The sequence below is a fragment of the Condylostylus longicornis genome, unplaced genomic scaffold (genome assembly GCF_029603195.1).
Source record: "Condylostylus longicornis isolate FDR11 unplaced genomic scaffold, ASM2960319v2 ptg000003l, whole genome shotgun sequence".
In the NCBI taxonomy this organism is placed as follows: domain Eukaryota; kingdom Metazoa; phylum Arthropoda; class Insecta; order Diptera; family Dolichopodidae; genus Condylostylus; species Condylostylus longicornis.
The window spans coordinates 841,778-858,857 of NW_026577972.1; the positions used below are offsets into that span (position 1 = coordinate 841,778).

A 17,080-nucleotide genomic window follows, 5' to 3' on the forward strand; every position below is an offset into this window, starting at 1 on the left:
ATTTAAAATATTAACGAAAATTCACTTGCAGGGACAAGGAAGATAACTCAGGCACACCCTGACATCGAAAATACTACAGTATCGACACAGAATTCAGCAATTAGCATTTATTAGATGAATTCTACATTAATGCAGTCCGATCTCAAGGATAAGAAATTCCTTGACTCCAAAATTATAGTAAAACAGTATTATTCTACTTTAATTAAATTTCTAAACTACAACTCATATATTGAATTGAGTACGCAGGCCAGATACCATATTACTTCAATTATTATCGTGCTCTATATAGAGAAAATTATGACTGCGTAAATATTATTACGAATTTCTTCGAATCGTTAGGCTGGTCACTAAGAAATTAGCAAATCTTATAATATTAACTCTCTACTACAAGCTCCAATGGTCAAGGATATTCATTGACATTTTGTTACTCATATAATTTATTAATTTATATTCAAAAATACAAAATTTTAGGAAAGGTTTGAGTCTTGAATTTTTATTTAGGATAGTCGTTTTTTTTACAGTTACCGAAAAAATTACTTACATAAATACCACTTTACTAGTAAACCGGCACGCGTAGCATGAAAACTATATATAGCAAAAGTTGTAGCGGATCGAGAAAAAAAAAACATCAAACTTTTTTGAGATAATTAGGGTTTTTTGAAAAATTTTCAGGTTTTTTATTTAAAATTTTGTGTTTAAGCAGCTATTATTTGAAAAGAACTTAGCTATTTGAAAACGACTCAGAACACAACTTTGTTTTAGCTTCAAATAGACTTCCGAATTCGCCCCCTTCTTCATTATTACGATTTGTTCCTTAGAAAAATCCAAGGAATCCTCTCTCTGAGGACCATCCTGCGTAATGAAATTTAAAATGACATTCGAAATCCTGATAAAATTTGTGCTCCCGAATGATTTTCATTGTATATTTATACATATACATAAAATATTTTATTTGTTTATATGAAATACGTGGTGATATATAATATAGAAAAATTAAAAAATATGCGATTAAAAGCTAAATATATATGAGTATAATACTATATAAATTATGTATATATAAGCATATATATATATATATATATATATATATATATATATATATGCATATATATATATACATATATATTTAATATATATATATACATATGCATATAAATATTATGAGAAAATATAATATCTTTTTCCTATTTTAATTATCAATTTTCGGATAATAAACAAATTTTTTAGTCAGTTTTAATTTCTTTTTGTATTTTAACTATATATCTGACCATTAAAATTTAGTAGACTTAAAAAATTTATTGATATTAACCTTGACTTCTAAAATGCAGGAATAACGTAATTGTACATAATTCAGCAATTCACACTTATAAGCTGAATTGTGTATTAATACCATATTACTGCATTTTGGAAATCAAGGAATATCTGTTAATAAATACACTTCATTTTATTGAATTTATGTATTACAAAAAAATCTATTTAATATCGTATTACCATAATTTTAAAGTTAATTTTAAAGCTATTTTATTTTTTTATAATTTTTAAGTTAATTAAAGCTATTTTATTTTTTTCATTGTAAGCATATATGCAATACTTAATACCGTTTATGTGTGCCGTCCGAAAATAACACTCACGTAAATAGGAATAAAAAGCATAAAATTCGTTTAAATTGTTTTTCCTTAATTAATAGTTAAGATGTCCTTTAAGACATCGTAGGTCATCAGAATTACAGAAGTTCTATACATTACAGCACAATAGAGCAATGGAACTTTTTTAAGCTTATTTATGTGGTAGCACATATTGTATTGCTATAAAATACTGAGAACAGGGAAACTACTAAAATCCAAAAAATTGTTAAAAGTAATTGCTACACAGTTCAGTTTAATTCCAGCCAAAATTGTGCGTTTTGATAACTAATATTACTGTACATCTTGAGATAAAGTTATTTATAGCTCAAAAATATGAAAAATTGTTATAACCAAGAAAAATTTTTAAATATCCTCCGTGATATTCGGGGAAATTTATGTAAAACGCAAACTAATAGCTAGTTTATTTATTTTGTTTACCCAGCAATTGAAATTGTATGATTGAATGAGTCAAATTGACGCTATAAATTAGTATTTCAATAAACGATCCAAATTCTATAATTACATTTCACATTATATATAAATTGAAACTAATTGTATGTATTTTCATGACATTCAAAAATTGATGAAGAATATTATTAATTTTTCCTTTACAATTTAAAAAGAATCCGATATTGGTTAAATTAAAAATTTAGTTTTTTATATATGAAAAAAATATTACATAATTTAAAATTCCCCTTATAGCTGAATTAAGTTGAAAAAAAAGTTCATGTTGTTAGAATGTTGCTAAATACTCTATACTTAATATATTTTAGGAATCATAATTAATATATAAAGCTATAAAATTATTGAGCTATAAATAAAAATTTTCTATAATATTCATTAATTTCATTAAATGTTTTTAAATAAATCAGCAATTAGTAATTTCTCAGCTGAATTAATATTAGAACTAACTGTAATTTGAATGTCAGGAATTTAGACAGACAAAATTTTTAACTTATACAATTCCTTGAATTCTAAAACGCAGTAATACGGTATTAATATTTAATTCAGCAATTAACACTTATAAGCTGAATTGTTTTTAAATACCGTCGTATTACTCCATTTTGGAAGTCAAGAAATGTTATAAGACATAGTTTTGATTTTGTTTTCTTTTGTTAAAATAGCAAAATATACGTTACAACGGCGTTTTGGTAATATTTAAACAATCTTGACTTAAAAAAATTGCATTAATACACTATTAATATACAATTCAGCTTATAAGTTATAATTGCTGAATAGTATAGCAATACAATATTAATGTATTTTTGAAGTCATGAATTCTTGTTTTTTAAGAAACTCTTATAGAATTCCTCTCTTTTTACTATACATATACAAAAAGGAGATGAAAAATTTTAAACGAATTTCATTGTATTTTGGTATTTTAAAACAAATTTAAAAAAAATTTTATTAAATATTTAACAATTATAAATAATTGTATAATTGTTTTTAATTTAATATAAAATAATTTATATGTAAACAAATATAATTTTATATAGCTAAATAGTTTAGAATTATATAAGAAAGAAAGAAATCAACTCTTTACTTTTAACTTTTCTTTTTTCTTTTTAATTATTTTTTTTTTAAATTTATGATAATTATTTAATTTTTTTAAATAATTATACTTAAATTTGTTTTGCAAAATATATTGAGAAATTATTGGAATATTTGAAATATTATAAAAGCTTATAAAATTATATTAGAAAAAATAGTTATTAAATTTTCAAAATAATAAAAAGAAATTTAACAATGATAAGAAATTATTTTATATAGAATTTTTTTTCAATTTCAAATAATTTTAAATTTTAAAAAAATGAAATTCAATCGTATATAAATTAAATAAATAATTAATAAATTTTCTTTTAAATATACACCTCATATCAGATAAAAGTATAATTAAAAAATAAATATGTTATTTAAAGGACATTAAACAAAATTACAAATGTGGAAAAAATAAAACCAAGTACTCAAACACCTTCAAAATTGCAACAATATTTATAGATTAGCTACACAATTATAAGCTCCACAGTTATAATTTATAAGCTGAAATTATTCCACCACCGGTCAAGTATAAAAAAAAATCTCGTAATTAATAAGAAACAATATTTCTTAAAGAATAATGAATTAGATGAAAACAAAAAAATAAAATTGATGATATATATCACTAAATTCAAGTGACTTTGAAAATTGTCGAGTGATATTATTAAAATTGCATCTGTAATTCCAAAAATTGCAGTAATACTGTATTTATATACAATTCAGAATTTACAGCTAATTAGCAAAATTGTATACTGATGGGTGTTATTATAACCTTGAAGTCATGGCATCTCTTACATATATAGAACTTTTTTATTACAGCATATTGGAATTAAATTCTGTGTGCAACAGAAATAAATAATTAATTTAGATTAGCCCAGATTTTAAATAAATTAAAACTGATCAATGGTGCAGAAGTTATTGTGCCGTATTGTGTTGGTTTCAAAGCCCAGTCATGTTACTATAAAAATTATATTCAACGGCTTATATATTAAATAAGCTATTGAATATAAGCTTATAGCTTAATATACATTAGATATAAAAATAAAAAAATAATATTACTCGTAATTAATTACCATATTTCCATAATACCAAATATTAATACCAGCAAAATAAAAACAAGAAATATCAATAACCTTAATATTTAATACAAAGAAGAAACTACGGTTGGTTAGTCACCAACCTACTTCAAAAAAAGGCTTAATAAAGCAAGAAACTAGTCATTTACGATATAATGCACCAGCCCTGCACTGGCTCTCAGGGCTGAAGTAGGAAAAAACTAATAATTTAGAGATAAAAAGAAATCAATTTAAAATTATTTTAGAATTGTGTATTATGTATACATAATTGAGCTCATTAGGATATTAATTGTTGAATCATGTCATGCATGAAATGATATTATTACAATTTTGAATTCAATCAAATATAATAATTCTAGTTAAAATATAAGCCCAATAATTTACAAAATCGTAAACCGTTGAAAATATGTCAATATAACGTGTTAATTCGAATTTTGCAAAAGATATCGTTTTTCATCGAAAAATCTTTTAACATTTTGGAAAGAGTAGTTAGATAGTGTCCTATAACTTCAAAATGTAATAATACTGTTTTGATGTATAATTCAGCAATTGAAGCTTATAAGCTGAATTGTGTATTATCACTATGGTTGAATTCGCATTTGCATCTTATTAGTTAAAACTCCACTACAATGAAACTAACTAAAGCAGCGCTGCCAACAAAAACTCTGGTGTCAAAAAGTTTGATTTATATTCTCTACTAATTGAGGTTATAAATTATAAAAGCAGACAAAAATTTTATGCCGTAAGTTTGACAGAAAATCTTTTGTAGTTCTACTAACAAAAACTACAAAGCTTTTTGCAAAAAACTACAAAAACATCCTACCATTTCAGATTTCTGTTAAAATGAATTGAATTCGACCTATTACTGCAATTTTGAATACAAATAGGACATATTAAAATTTTCACAGTATTTTTAATATTTTTTCTACAAAGTTTATGTTTCAGACTTATTGAGAACGTTTTGATGTTCCATTTTGAAAATATTTGTGAGCACATTTTTTTAATTTTTTTTAATTTTGTAATTATACATTTGTAATGTCCTTTAATTTAAGTGTTCTACATTTACATCTCGCTTTTTAATTCAAAAATTATTTGAACACAATTAATTTTTTATTACAAGAATACAGACGTGGTACGTGTTTCCCTGAATTCACAATTGCAGTAATAAAGTATTTATACGTAATTTAGCTTATAACATCTTATCGCTGAATTATGTATTTATACCATATTGCTGCAAATTTTGAAGTCACGCTTTTTTCATAATACTTTCAAAATTCAATGCTGAAATTTCATTACAGAAATATATGTTTTTTGTTTTTTTTTTAATCTTAATTACTTTTTATTATATACATACATACACACACAATTATTTATAATAATATGGAATGATATATGTATTATAGTACAATTTATTCATATTTAATATGCGAATATCGTGCAATAATAAAACTATTACAAATAAATTGCAATAAAAAAATTTTGGTGTATTTATATTTCAACTTCACTTCACAATGGCTAAAATACTCGTAGCTTAAATTTTCTTGGTAATTTGAAATTAAAAAAAAACGAGAAAAAATAGAGTTGATCGTGTCAACTATGTGATACCCGTACGAATTTGTTATCCTATGCGCGAATTATGAATATCTCATAGCTGACTATGGGACAGACTGTGACTTTAAATTGCCATATTAACATATTAATTCATGCAAAATTTCAGTACTGTGGTTTCAATATTTTTTAAGACCCTTCGAACATACGTTCGTACGGGTATAACAAGTGAAAACGTCTTAGTCGGTCTAAACCAACTGAATAATACCCTTCAATAATACCATGACAATCTAAGTATAAAAACTAGTTTTTTAAATATATTTAAATAGGCAGTTACTCGAACTTGTCAAACCATTCCACAAAAACTTCACGGATATGTCTGACCTATATATAGACAAGTTTAATCTAACTTTATTATTTTTCCCAATACTTAATATAGACCTGACCTGACCAATGGTGTAGTGCTTATTGGACTAATCCTTTAACTGAAGGGTCTCGTGTTCAAATCCCAGTCAGATCACTATAAAAATTATATTCATTATTATATATAGACTTATACACATTACATGCAAAAATGAAAAATTAATATTGAGTAATTGCCATAAAGTTCAGCTACCCGAACCATTGCAGCCATTATATTAGAATTTTGAATGCATATACATGTCCATACTGCAGATGATTCCTTACAAACTCCGGACCAAAGTTAATATACCCTTCACGAAGTAGCAGGGTATAATAATGTATATCTTTTCTATAGCACGTGAGAAGTTTTTAACTATTTATACGTTTATTACTTTATTTTCTAAACTAAAAAAATCAAACGATTTTTTTCATATCGAAATAAAAATTTGTTTTTCATATTAATTTGAAAATTTGAAAAATGTTTATGGTTCACTGCAATTAATAGTTGAAAAATGCCGTTTTTAGGATTTTAGGTGAGTATAACTTTTAAAGGGTTGGAGATAGGTAAAAATTTTGTTATACGGAAATAACTTTCTAGTAAAGATCTATGTACATATAAAATTTCAGCTTTCTATCTTCAAGGGTGTAGTAGTTTTGTAAACATGTCCACGGACGGAAAGAGTGAAATTTTGGAATACGGACGGCAATAATGAAATTTTGCACAACGAAATGATTTTTTTTTCTATAGATTTGCAAATATGCTGCAATGAATTGGTACGAGTACCAATTTTGTTCTCCCAAATTCTCAAAATTACGTTAAATTTTCAACTAGATTATTTCTAAAAAAAGTGAGTAGAAACAAAATGAAAAAGAAAATATTGAAACCAGGTGGAACTGACTTTATTTACAAAAAAGAAAATTATGATTTTTAAAAAATTTAAATAAAATCGAATTGACTTCAATTTGTAAATGAGTCTAAAATATAACAGAAGAAGGAAGTAATTTTTGTGGGAATAATTTTTAAATTGACATTCAATTTTATTCCACATGCCGGAAAGATCAATTTCCGACATGTCAACTTTATTTCTATTTTTTTTTTTTTAAATAAATTCAACTCGCCTTTGTTTAATGAAACTATTTAAAAAAAAAAATGAATAGTTAGATTTATTGACAAATTTAATGTTTTCGCATAATCACTTTAAAGAAATATTCACTGAATTTTTCGTTGAAACACTTGGCACATTTGAAAATCAATCTTATTTTTTTTTTTTTTTTTAAATTGGCACGCATTCCCTACAAGATATGTTTGTAAGCCATTCAAATTGGTTGTAATTGAAATTTTAAGAATCGATAAGAAAATATATGTATATATGTATGTATGTATAATCAAAAAATAACAAAAAGGGAAGCACAAAAAATTGCACTCTATTATATAAATTGAGATCGGAATTGTAATAATACTGTGTAAATGCAGAATTCGGCTTTCAAATGTTACTTATTAAATTGTGTATCGATGCGGTATTATTACAATTCCGATGTCAGGTACCCGATGACATCAAAATTGTACTAAGGCTAATTCAGCAATTATAAATCATAAACTAAATTGAATATTAATACCATATTGTGGCAACTTTGAAGTCAGGGATACTCTTTAGAATATAGGAAAAAATAAGCTAATAGCGAGATATGAATGTTATTCACCACTCTTTATAAAAGTTTTTAAATTTCAGATTTATTTAATAAAAATAAATTTTTATATCTTTTTGTTTTAAGTTTTTGTTTTTTTTAACTTAAGTCAGAGAAAAAATAATGTAAAAGAAAAAAGACAAAAGAAAATAAGAAAACCAAGAATTAAAATAAAATAAGGGAAACATAAGGAGGAGGAGGAGGAAAGGATGGGGACGGGAGAGGAAGAAAACGGATAATAGTTTAAAAAAAATAGACAACTTATTTACTTATTATTAAAAAATCAAATATTTTTAAAAAATCACATGAAAAAATTTGTAAAAAATAAAGTTTTAGAAAAAAAGGGACAACCAATCGTTTATCATTTTAATATTTCTCTCTTTTTTTATTTTTGCTTCATTTAAAATACTTTTTGTTTAATTGTTATCGAAATATGTATAAGGGGATCTTCATTAAAGTATAAAAAAATATTTGTTTCTATTTTTCAATAAAAAAACAAAAACAAAAGAAAAATTTAATAAATAAGTATTGTATACAATTTAAAAATAAAACAACCATACGTGATTTAAATTTTTGTCTTTTTTTTTAAATTTTCCTTTACTTTATTTCTTATGCAAAGAGAAAACAATATCAATTATTAATGTTTAAAAAACAACTCATAATCTACAAATTCCCTAAATACAGTAAAACTGCAATTTAAATGTCAAATAACTTAAACTTTAAAGTGATAAAAATGAAATAGTAAACAAAATACATATATACAGGTTGATTCAGTAATCAGTGACATAACTATCATTTAGGACATTAAAAATTAGTGAAATTTTTGTTCGGACCTAGGTGTCAAATCCCAACGGTTTCCGAGATACAGAGATTTAAAAGAATTTTCACGAAATTTCTACTTGCCCAAATTTTTTTGCTTATAACTTCCTTTCCGAAAAAGATAGAAACTTCAAATAAACAGTTTTTTAAAGGGCTAGTACAGAGCTTAAAAACTTGATATTGTATTTTATGTACTTTCGGAATACGAAAGTACATAAAATACAAAAACAAATAACGGTTCTTAAGAATGTCAACTGTTTTTAGAATTACTAATAATAATTAAAAGCTTGGAAATTTCGTGAAAATTCTTTAAAATCCCTGTATCTTGGAAACCGTTGAGATTTGACATCTAGTTCCTAACAAAAGTTTTACTCATTTGTAATGCCCTAAATGATAATATATGTTATGTCACTGATTACTGAATCACCCTATATATAAGATTTTTTGTATTTAACACAATTAAAACGTTAAATCGTGTCTCAATTATAGTTCGAAGCTATTTTCGGGTTCGTTTTTAGTAATCTATATACCTTCAATTCCAAAATGCAGTAATACGATATTAATATGCAAATCAGCAATTAACATTTATAAGCTGAATTGTGTATTACCACCATATTACTACATTTCAGAAAACAAGGATTCTGACAATTAAATCGAAGTCCTTTATATATAGAACTTTTGTTTGTTTTCTCTGTATAAGTGCTTAACTAATTTTGTGATTTTTTTTTTATCTCTAATTTAATTTCGTGCATTTTTATTTACATGAATAAAAGTGCGGAGCACTGTATTTTTACAATTATCTCTCTATTCTTGCACGCTTGCATATGTAAATTTAATTTTATAAAAACAAAAATGATATCAAGAAAAAAAACAATGGTTATAATAAATGTTGACTTGAAATTTTTTAATTAAATAAAAAAAAATAAAATTCGATACCTTGAAGAAATGCATGTTATTTATTATTCAATTTTGCTTTCTACAAAGAATATCACACATGAAGCAATGATTAAAATTTGAACTGAAAAACAGCGCGATCTATACTATTGCATTTGAAGGCTTTTTAACATAAATTATGTATTTCAAACTAAAATCTTGAACTTTATATGTATGTATTAATTGATTTTGAAATACATAGTTGAATTCGTTTAGATCAAAAATTTGATTTGAAAAAAATTGTATTAATATACAATTCAGCAACCATGAACTTATAAGCTGAATTTTTTTATTAACACAGTACTACCGCAATTTCGAAATCAGTTTTGATTTCGAAATAAGTCTTAAGTCTTTTTTAAAAATTACTTCCACAATATGGAAAAATTCAGTCTATTATTTAATTATTCTAGTACACAATAAATATATGTATATTCACAATTCCAATAATGCTGGAAATAGTTACATATACAATTCATCTTACAAGTTCTAATTTCTTAATCATTTAGTAATACAGTATCACGATAATTTGAAGACCTAATGATATATATCAAACATTTTAAATTCCTTTTTGGAAAATTTTAATATTTTCCGAATATTTATAAAAACTCAAAGAATTTTTATTTAATAATATGCATAAATTTATGTACGTGTATACAATTAGTATTTTTTTATTTTATCTTATTTTGTACCCTCTCATTTGAATTAAATAGTTTTAAAATTAATTAAATCACGTATTTTAAAAATCATGACAGAAATACGAAGTATTTTTATACAATTAAAAAACAAAAAAAAAAAAGGAAAACTTAATATTAATTAAAAAACAAAATAGAAAAGGTAATTTATTAAAAAAGCACAGGATTTTAATATTAGAATAATACGCAATTCAGCTTATAAGTTGTAATTGCTGAATTGTGTAACAATAAAATTATACTGAATTTTTTTGAATCAACGGTTATTCATATTTATATTTAAGTTGAAGAACCCGTAATCTTGTTAAAAAAAATATAAAAAAAAATTATAAAATAAGTAAATAAATAAAGTATAAAAATGATTAATAAACACATCCACGCACATACACATAGTATAAAAAGGCTATTCATATATTATTATTGTGTTTTAATCTTATGAACAGATAAAAAATATTTTTAATAAAATATTCGGATATCTTTCGTATTTTGCCATATCTTTTTGTATACCAAATTGGGGTTTCAAATCTACTCGAAAATTTGTTTACAAAATAAGGATTGTAATATTGATAACAACTGAAAGACTATTTGAATTTAATAAATTGTCTGAATGTAATATTAGCTGCAAAGAGTCAACCATTCTCTTACACAATTTAAAATTCTACTTTTAAAATACAATACTTTGTTACTTTAAAATTTAATCTATTCTATTCACCATATTAAATAAAATGGGCCATCAAACTTATTATACGTTTACTATGTTTCTCATTTTCTTTGATTTTGATTTCCTTTTACTTCAAAATCATTACTGTAAAAATTTCGAAGTTTGAATGCACACTATTATTAACACAAAATTGATAACATTATGAAATTCATTTAGTATAATGATAATTTGATAATAAAAAGAAATGTGAGATTTAAAATATATTTGTACATCGAAAAACACCTACATACAACAATTCATTTATCCACTTCGAATTAATATTAAATATATACATAAAAATATTTAAGTAAATAACTATTTACCAAATACATATTATTCAAGAACAAAAAAAAATTATTAAATTAACAGTATAACACTTTTATCAATAGCCTTATTATATAGATTAAAAATTCACCATATACATTCATTTAGAGAAAAAATAAAAAGAGAAAGAGAAAAAAGAGACGTCAGCATTTGTAGGTCTACTAATTTATTTGACTTACTGCGTTTTTGATAATTCAGTTCTAACTTATTACTAAATGTTTGATAATAAAGTACTGAACTTGCTGTCAAAAAAATATGTTTGATACTCGTAATGCAGTACTATGTTTTTGCAGTTTATTGAAAAACTACAACTGCATGTTAAGATGTTAAAGATATATGACAACAACTCAGTTTTTATTTTAATGCTGGGGAAACGATTTTGTACTTAAAATGTCGGATTACAGGATTTATTAGAATAAGTTTGTTTAAAATTTCGTTATTACTTTAATAAAAAATTGAAATTTCTATTTCAGTGAACTGAAAATAATGAAATATTTAATTTTGTGGTTTCATTTTTGAAACTTTGAAAAACATATGTTAATCTTAGAACCTTCGCAACTAAAAAAAGCTGTAGTTTTTGAAGCTGCGTCTTTCTGTCGAAAGTTATTTAAGTTTTAAGTTAGAAATTCAAAAGCATATTGCATTATCAAAAACACACATACCTTAACTTCCAAAATGCAGGAATTCGGTGTTAATACATAATTCAGCAATTCACACTTATAAGCTAAATTGTGTATTTATTTCGAATTACTGCATTTCGAAAGTCAAGGTTATTTACCAATCATTTGTCGCTTAATACATCAAGTTAACCTTAGATACATTATAGATGTACGATACCCAGAATTTGTGAAAAAGAATTGCCAGTCTCATTATAACCAATCAAAATTTTATCATTCGAAAAACTATGAAAGGATCATTTTTAAATTATATTATATTTTATAAATGTAAATTGAAAAAAGAAATTATAATAAAAAAAGAGGGTATGTATGTAATATGGTAGATATGTAATGCTCAATAAATTGAGACTGCTTAGTGATTTCGCTTTCATCCTACTACTCATACATAAAAAGAACAGATTTCCTATACACATTTCATTAAGATTAAAATGAATTATTGTTAATGCGATTGTTTCACAAAAACAATTAAAATTAAAACAAAAAAAAAGTGAATTTTTCCTTGGCTCTTCTCCAAAATGTATTATTGATCAGACAACAGATAAGATGTTTACAAGACAATAAAAAAATTGATATCTTTTTAACTAATGTACCTACATTTTAATCCAACCCGCATTGTATTAATATCCTAATCAAAATTCCTTTATATATAAATATTATGCACGTGAGATAAAAATTTTGGAATATCGATTTATATTTAAAATCTCATTTATTTTCTCTCCAAAAACGAATTCTCTTTGAATCATATATCTTTTAGGCTCCTCTTCAACAAAAAAAAAACAAAAAAAAATTTGAATAAAAAACAATAAAACAAAAAAAATAAAAATATTAAATTAATCAAAATATTGCACGTATACATACATAATATACCGCTTCTATGTACGTATACCAGTGTGAATATATTAAATTTCCCACTCATAAATTATTGACGACCTACAACTTTTGAATCATTTAATAAATTAAATTCTTAATTTGGTTGTTCCAAAAATACAAAATTCAATCACTTTCACATCATTGGCAAAGAAATCAAAAATTAGGCCAAAATTTATTCAGCAATTTAAATTGTATGTATATTGTTGAATTAAACAAATTAAAATTAGAAATTTATATTGTATTGCTATGAGTAAGTCAAGTTCAAAGATCAAGATCTGCATTTTGGTAGATACCCATAGAAATATGTATTCTTTCCGTAAATAATATGAAGAAATATTCTTTCTTTCTAGAATTATAAAAATAACTTTTCTTATTAAAAATTACTAGCCGACTTTCATATAATTATATAACAGTTAATAATAATTACCTGTTAATAATCAATTATTATATTAGAGAAATAAATGGAGTTCAACGTTATAATAACACAAACTTCCAAAATGTAGTTGAACGATATGGAAATATAATTCAGCAATTTTGGAAAATAAAGAAATATAAATTCTTAAATATGTTAAAGAGAATTCCTTATATTGAATTTTAAAATTGTATATTCTGCATTATAGAAAAAATGCAAAAAGAATCAATACAAATAATTGTACTTGGATTGAATTTGATTGATATGTTCCAAATCACATTATGGAACTTTATCTTGGTATTGGTGATAATGAAAACGTTGACAAAAGTAAAATTTAATATTTCATTATAGTAGCTATCAAATTTTGAAAAAAATTGATAGCTACTATAATGTGGAAACGATATTTTTAAGAACAACCAAATTTTGAATTAAAAAAATATAAATTCATACATATATTAAATAAAAAAATATATCATATATATATATATATAAATATATGTATATAATAAAAAAACTATAAAATATAAACACAAATATAAAATTTAATTTCTTTCTAAAACAAAGTCATAATTAAAATTAAAAATATAAGAAAATTTGTTTACTATTATTTTAAAAATAAAATTATGAAAAGTAATTCATTATTTGTTTTCGGAATTTATTCTAGTATTTAAAAAAGTGTGAGAGAGATAAAGAGACAGAGAGAGACGGAGGCAGAGAAAAAGAGAAAGATATATATATATTTTTATGTCAAAAACCATAGATTAAATAAAAATGAGAAAAAATAAATAGTAAGAGATATATATATATATAAAAAGAGAGAGAAGAGAAATTCAAGTAAAAAGAGGATGTTGAAACAAACGAATTATATTAACAAAATAATAACAATAAAAAAAATTGATATAAAAAATGTTGGGAAAGAGGTTTCATAGCTAATGAATATTAAACAAAAATTAAAAATAAAATAGAAAAAATACAATCTTAAATTAAAAAATTTCAAAACTGAAACTAAAAATGATGATAAATTAAAGATATTAATTTCAACAAATAAAAAAATAAAAATTGCTTACCACAAAAAATAAAAAAAAAGTTCTATTTAATGCAACCCCTGACTTCAAAATTGCAATAATATGATATTAATACACAAATCAACTTATAAGTTTTAATTGCTGAATTATGTATAGCAATAAAATGTTACTGCAATTTTGATCTCACGCAGTTCTTTTTATTTTTCCACATTATTTTATATTTTTTAAGCTAAAAAACACAAAACTTGGCAATTTAAAGTGACAGAAAAAATATTTTTGATATTAATATTTAATTATAGAATAGTTTGTCACTATATAGCTGATTTTTGATCGAAGTTATGACCAACATATTGCTCCAGTTTTGATAATTTCGAAGCTCTTGTGTCACACAAATCTTTACGTATTTTTTTTTTAAATCTGATTTTCTATAACCTTTCAAAACTATTCTTATTCGAATCCTCCGCCAATCACATTAATAATTTTTTAAATAATTTCCATCGAATAGTACCCGATTTGAGCATATTATCAATAATTAAATAATATAATTAAGTAAACAAAATTAAATTATTTTCATTTAGATTTTCTTCTTACAGAATCAATTTTCATATGGTTTGAATTATCCAGTTTTTTTTTTTTTTTTTTTTGAAAAATTACATAATACTAATTTGACTATTTAACATATACAGGGTGTTTCGCTTAAGGTGGCAAATAATTTTAGGGATGATTCTTTCATGAATTTTTCCAGCAAAAAATTAAATGGGTGCAAATTGCCGATTTTTCCTGCATATAAATAATTGTTATTTATTAATATGCGTGGCTTTTTTCAAGCGATTAAATGCTCCTCGTTTTCTGTTTTATAATCAATAGGATTTGAGCCATAGTTTTCGAGATAAAGCTCGTCAAAATCAGAATACTTATTTTTTTTGAAATTTTTTCAAAAAACTCAAAATTTCTCGAAAATGTGTGTTATTTTTTTTGCTTTTTTTCGAAGCGCTCATCGTAGCTCATCGAACTAAAAGTTTACCAATATAACATTTTCCTCTACCTCTCATGACCTTGTTAAATGTGTTTAAAAAAACATGCGAAAAATGCATATTTCACAGATTTCATACAAATTCTATAATTTTCAGATTAAATTAAACCTTTTGCGAATTAAATTTAACTTTTTGCGAATAGGATTAACACTTTTGCAAAAGGGTTAATTTAATATGAAAATGCTATATACATAGCAAACTAAAAAAATGTAAATGTTGTGTTTGTACGAGATGTGTGAAAAACATTTACAGCAATCAACTGCATGTAAAACAAGCTCCGGATGGTCACTATGTCGCATGGTCCTAAAGTTATAAGCATTTATTTATATGCAGGAAGAATGTGATACTTTTTTTCAGCAGATTGTAGATCGAAAACGAATATGTTTGAATCCCCCACCCCCTTCTCATATAGCCTTTTGCTGAAAATTGATCAAAGAATCATTCCTGAAATAATTTGCCACCTTATGCGAAAGATCCGTATACATATATATAATATATTTTGTTTCAATGAATGAATATATTATGTGATTACTATAGTATAATAAATTGATTTTGTAGTCCGAGTTTAATAATCGAATAAATAATTTTTTAAATACATTGTTCAATTATTTGTTTTAATGATTTTTATTTGTAAATAATGTGAAAATTTTTAAATAGAACTTTTTTATAAAAACTTAAATTTAAGTTATGTTATTTTTTTTCTAGTTTTATTATGTATACATTTTTCTTTTTTTTATTATATTCTAGAAATTTTTTTACGTTTGGTTTTTTTACTAATTTAAATACATTTCTAGTTTTTGCCTACCATATTTATAGAATATAAATAATATATATGTATGTATATATAAATGTATATAAATATACAAAAGATATATATATTACATATAAATATATATATACATACATACGTATATTTAATGAATTTCATTTGATGTTTTTATATCTAGAGTATTAAACAAAAAACTAAAACTAATTTTTGGTGTAAAATTATAAAAAGTGTTTTTTTTTTTTTTAAATAAAATAAAAAAAATTGGATTTTTCTTTCGGAAATAACATTTGAAAAATATAATGAAAAAAACACTGGATATTTTTTTTGATATAAGAAATAAGAAATAAAAAAAAGGTAAATAAATAAAAAAAGAAAAAGAAAAAAAAGAATTGGAAAAATTAAAAAGCATACCTGTGTTTGTAAACGTGTAAGACCACGTATCCATAAAATTTGTCCAGCTCGAGGTTTTTTATCTGAATCCAGTGAATCGAAACGTTCATCACCTAAGTTAATTGCTTCCGTATATTCTTCAGGGTGACCCCGACCCCATCTGCAATTTAATTAAATAATAAAAAGAAATATTAGAAAGATATTTCAAATTCAATAATCTAAATTATATAATGATGTTAAGATATTCATTTTTGAAAAAACACAAATTTATAAATTACTGATATTTGTACTTAGTAGACATAGTTTAAAATTAAAAAAAAAACTGAAATAAAATACTTACGATAATATTTTAGGTAATTTTCTAGTAGGCACTGTTGTGATTATTTGACCCCAAACTAATGTTCCAACACCAAATAATATACACCATAGCCATTGCTCAAGTGTAAGTGCTTTAGTTGCAAAAGCCATTTTACCATATTGAACTATAACTACCTATGACAAAATTTGCATTATTGTATAATAGTAATAGTTAATGCAAAAAAAAAATTGTGGTAATAATTTTTGT

At 23.7% G+C, this 17,080-nt stretch overlaps 1 protein-coding gene across 13 annotated transcripts in view; it reads right to left on the minus strand.

Annotated features, from left to right (window-relative positions):
• The window catches only part of LOC129606370 (plasma membrane calcium-transporting ATPase 3), a 198,515-nt gene that overhangs the window by 80,955 nt on the left and 100,480 nt on the right, over positions 1–17,080 (minus strand). For all 13 annotated transcript variants that reach the window (XM_055516768.1, XM_055516760.1, XM_055516735.1 and 10 more), the window contains 2 exons: positions 16,856–17,007; positions 16,537–16,675 (listed from right to left, as the gene is read on the minus strand). In XM_055516768.1, coding sequence (XP_055372743.1) covers positions 16,537–16,675; positions 16,856–17,007 — 291 coding nt within the window. The remainder of the gene's footprint in view (positions 1–16,536; positions 16,676–16,855; positions 17,008–17,080) is intronic.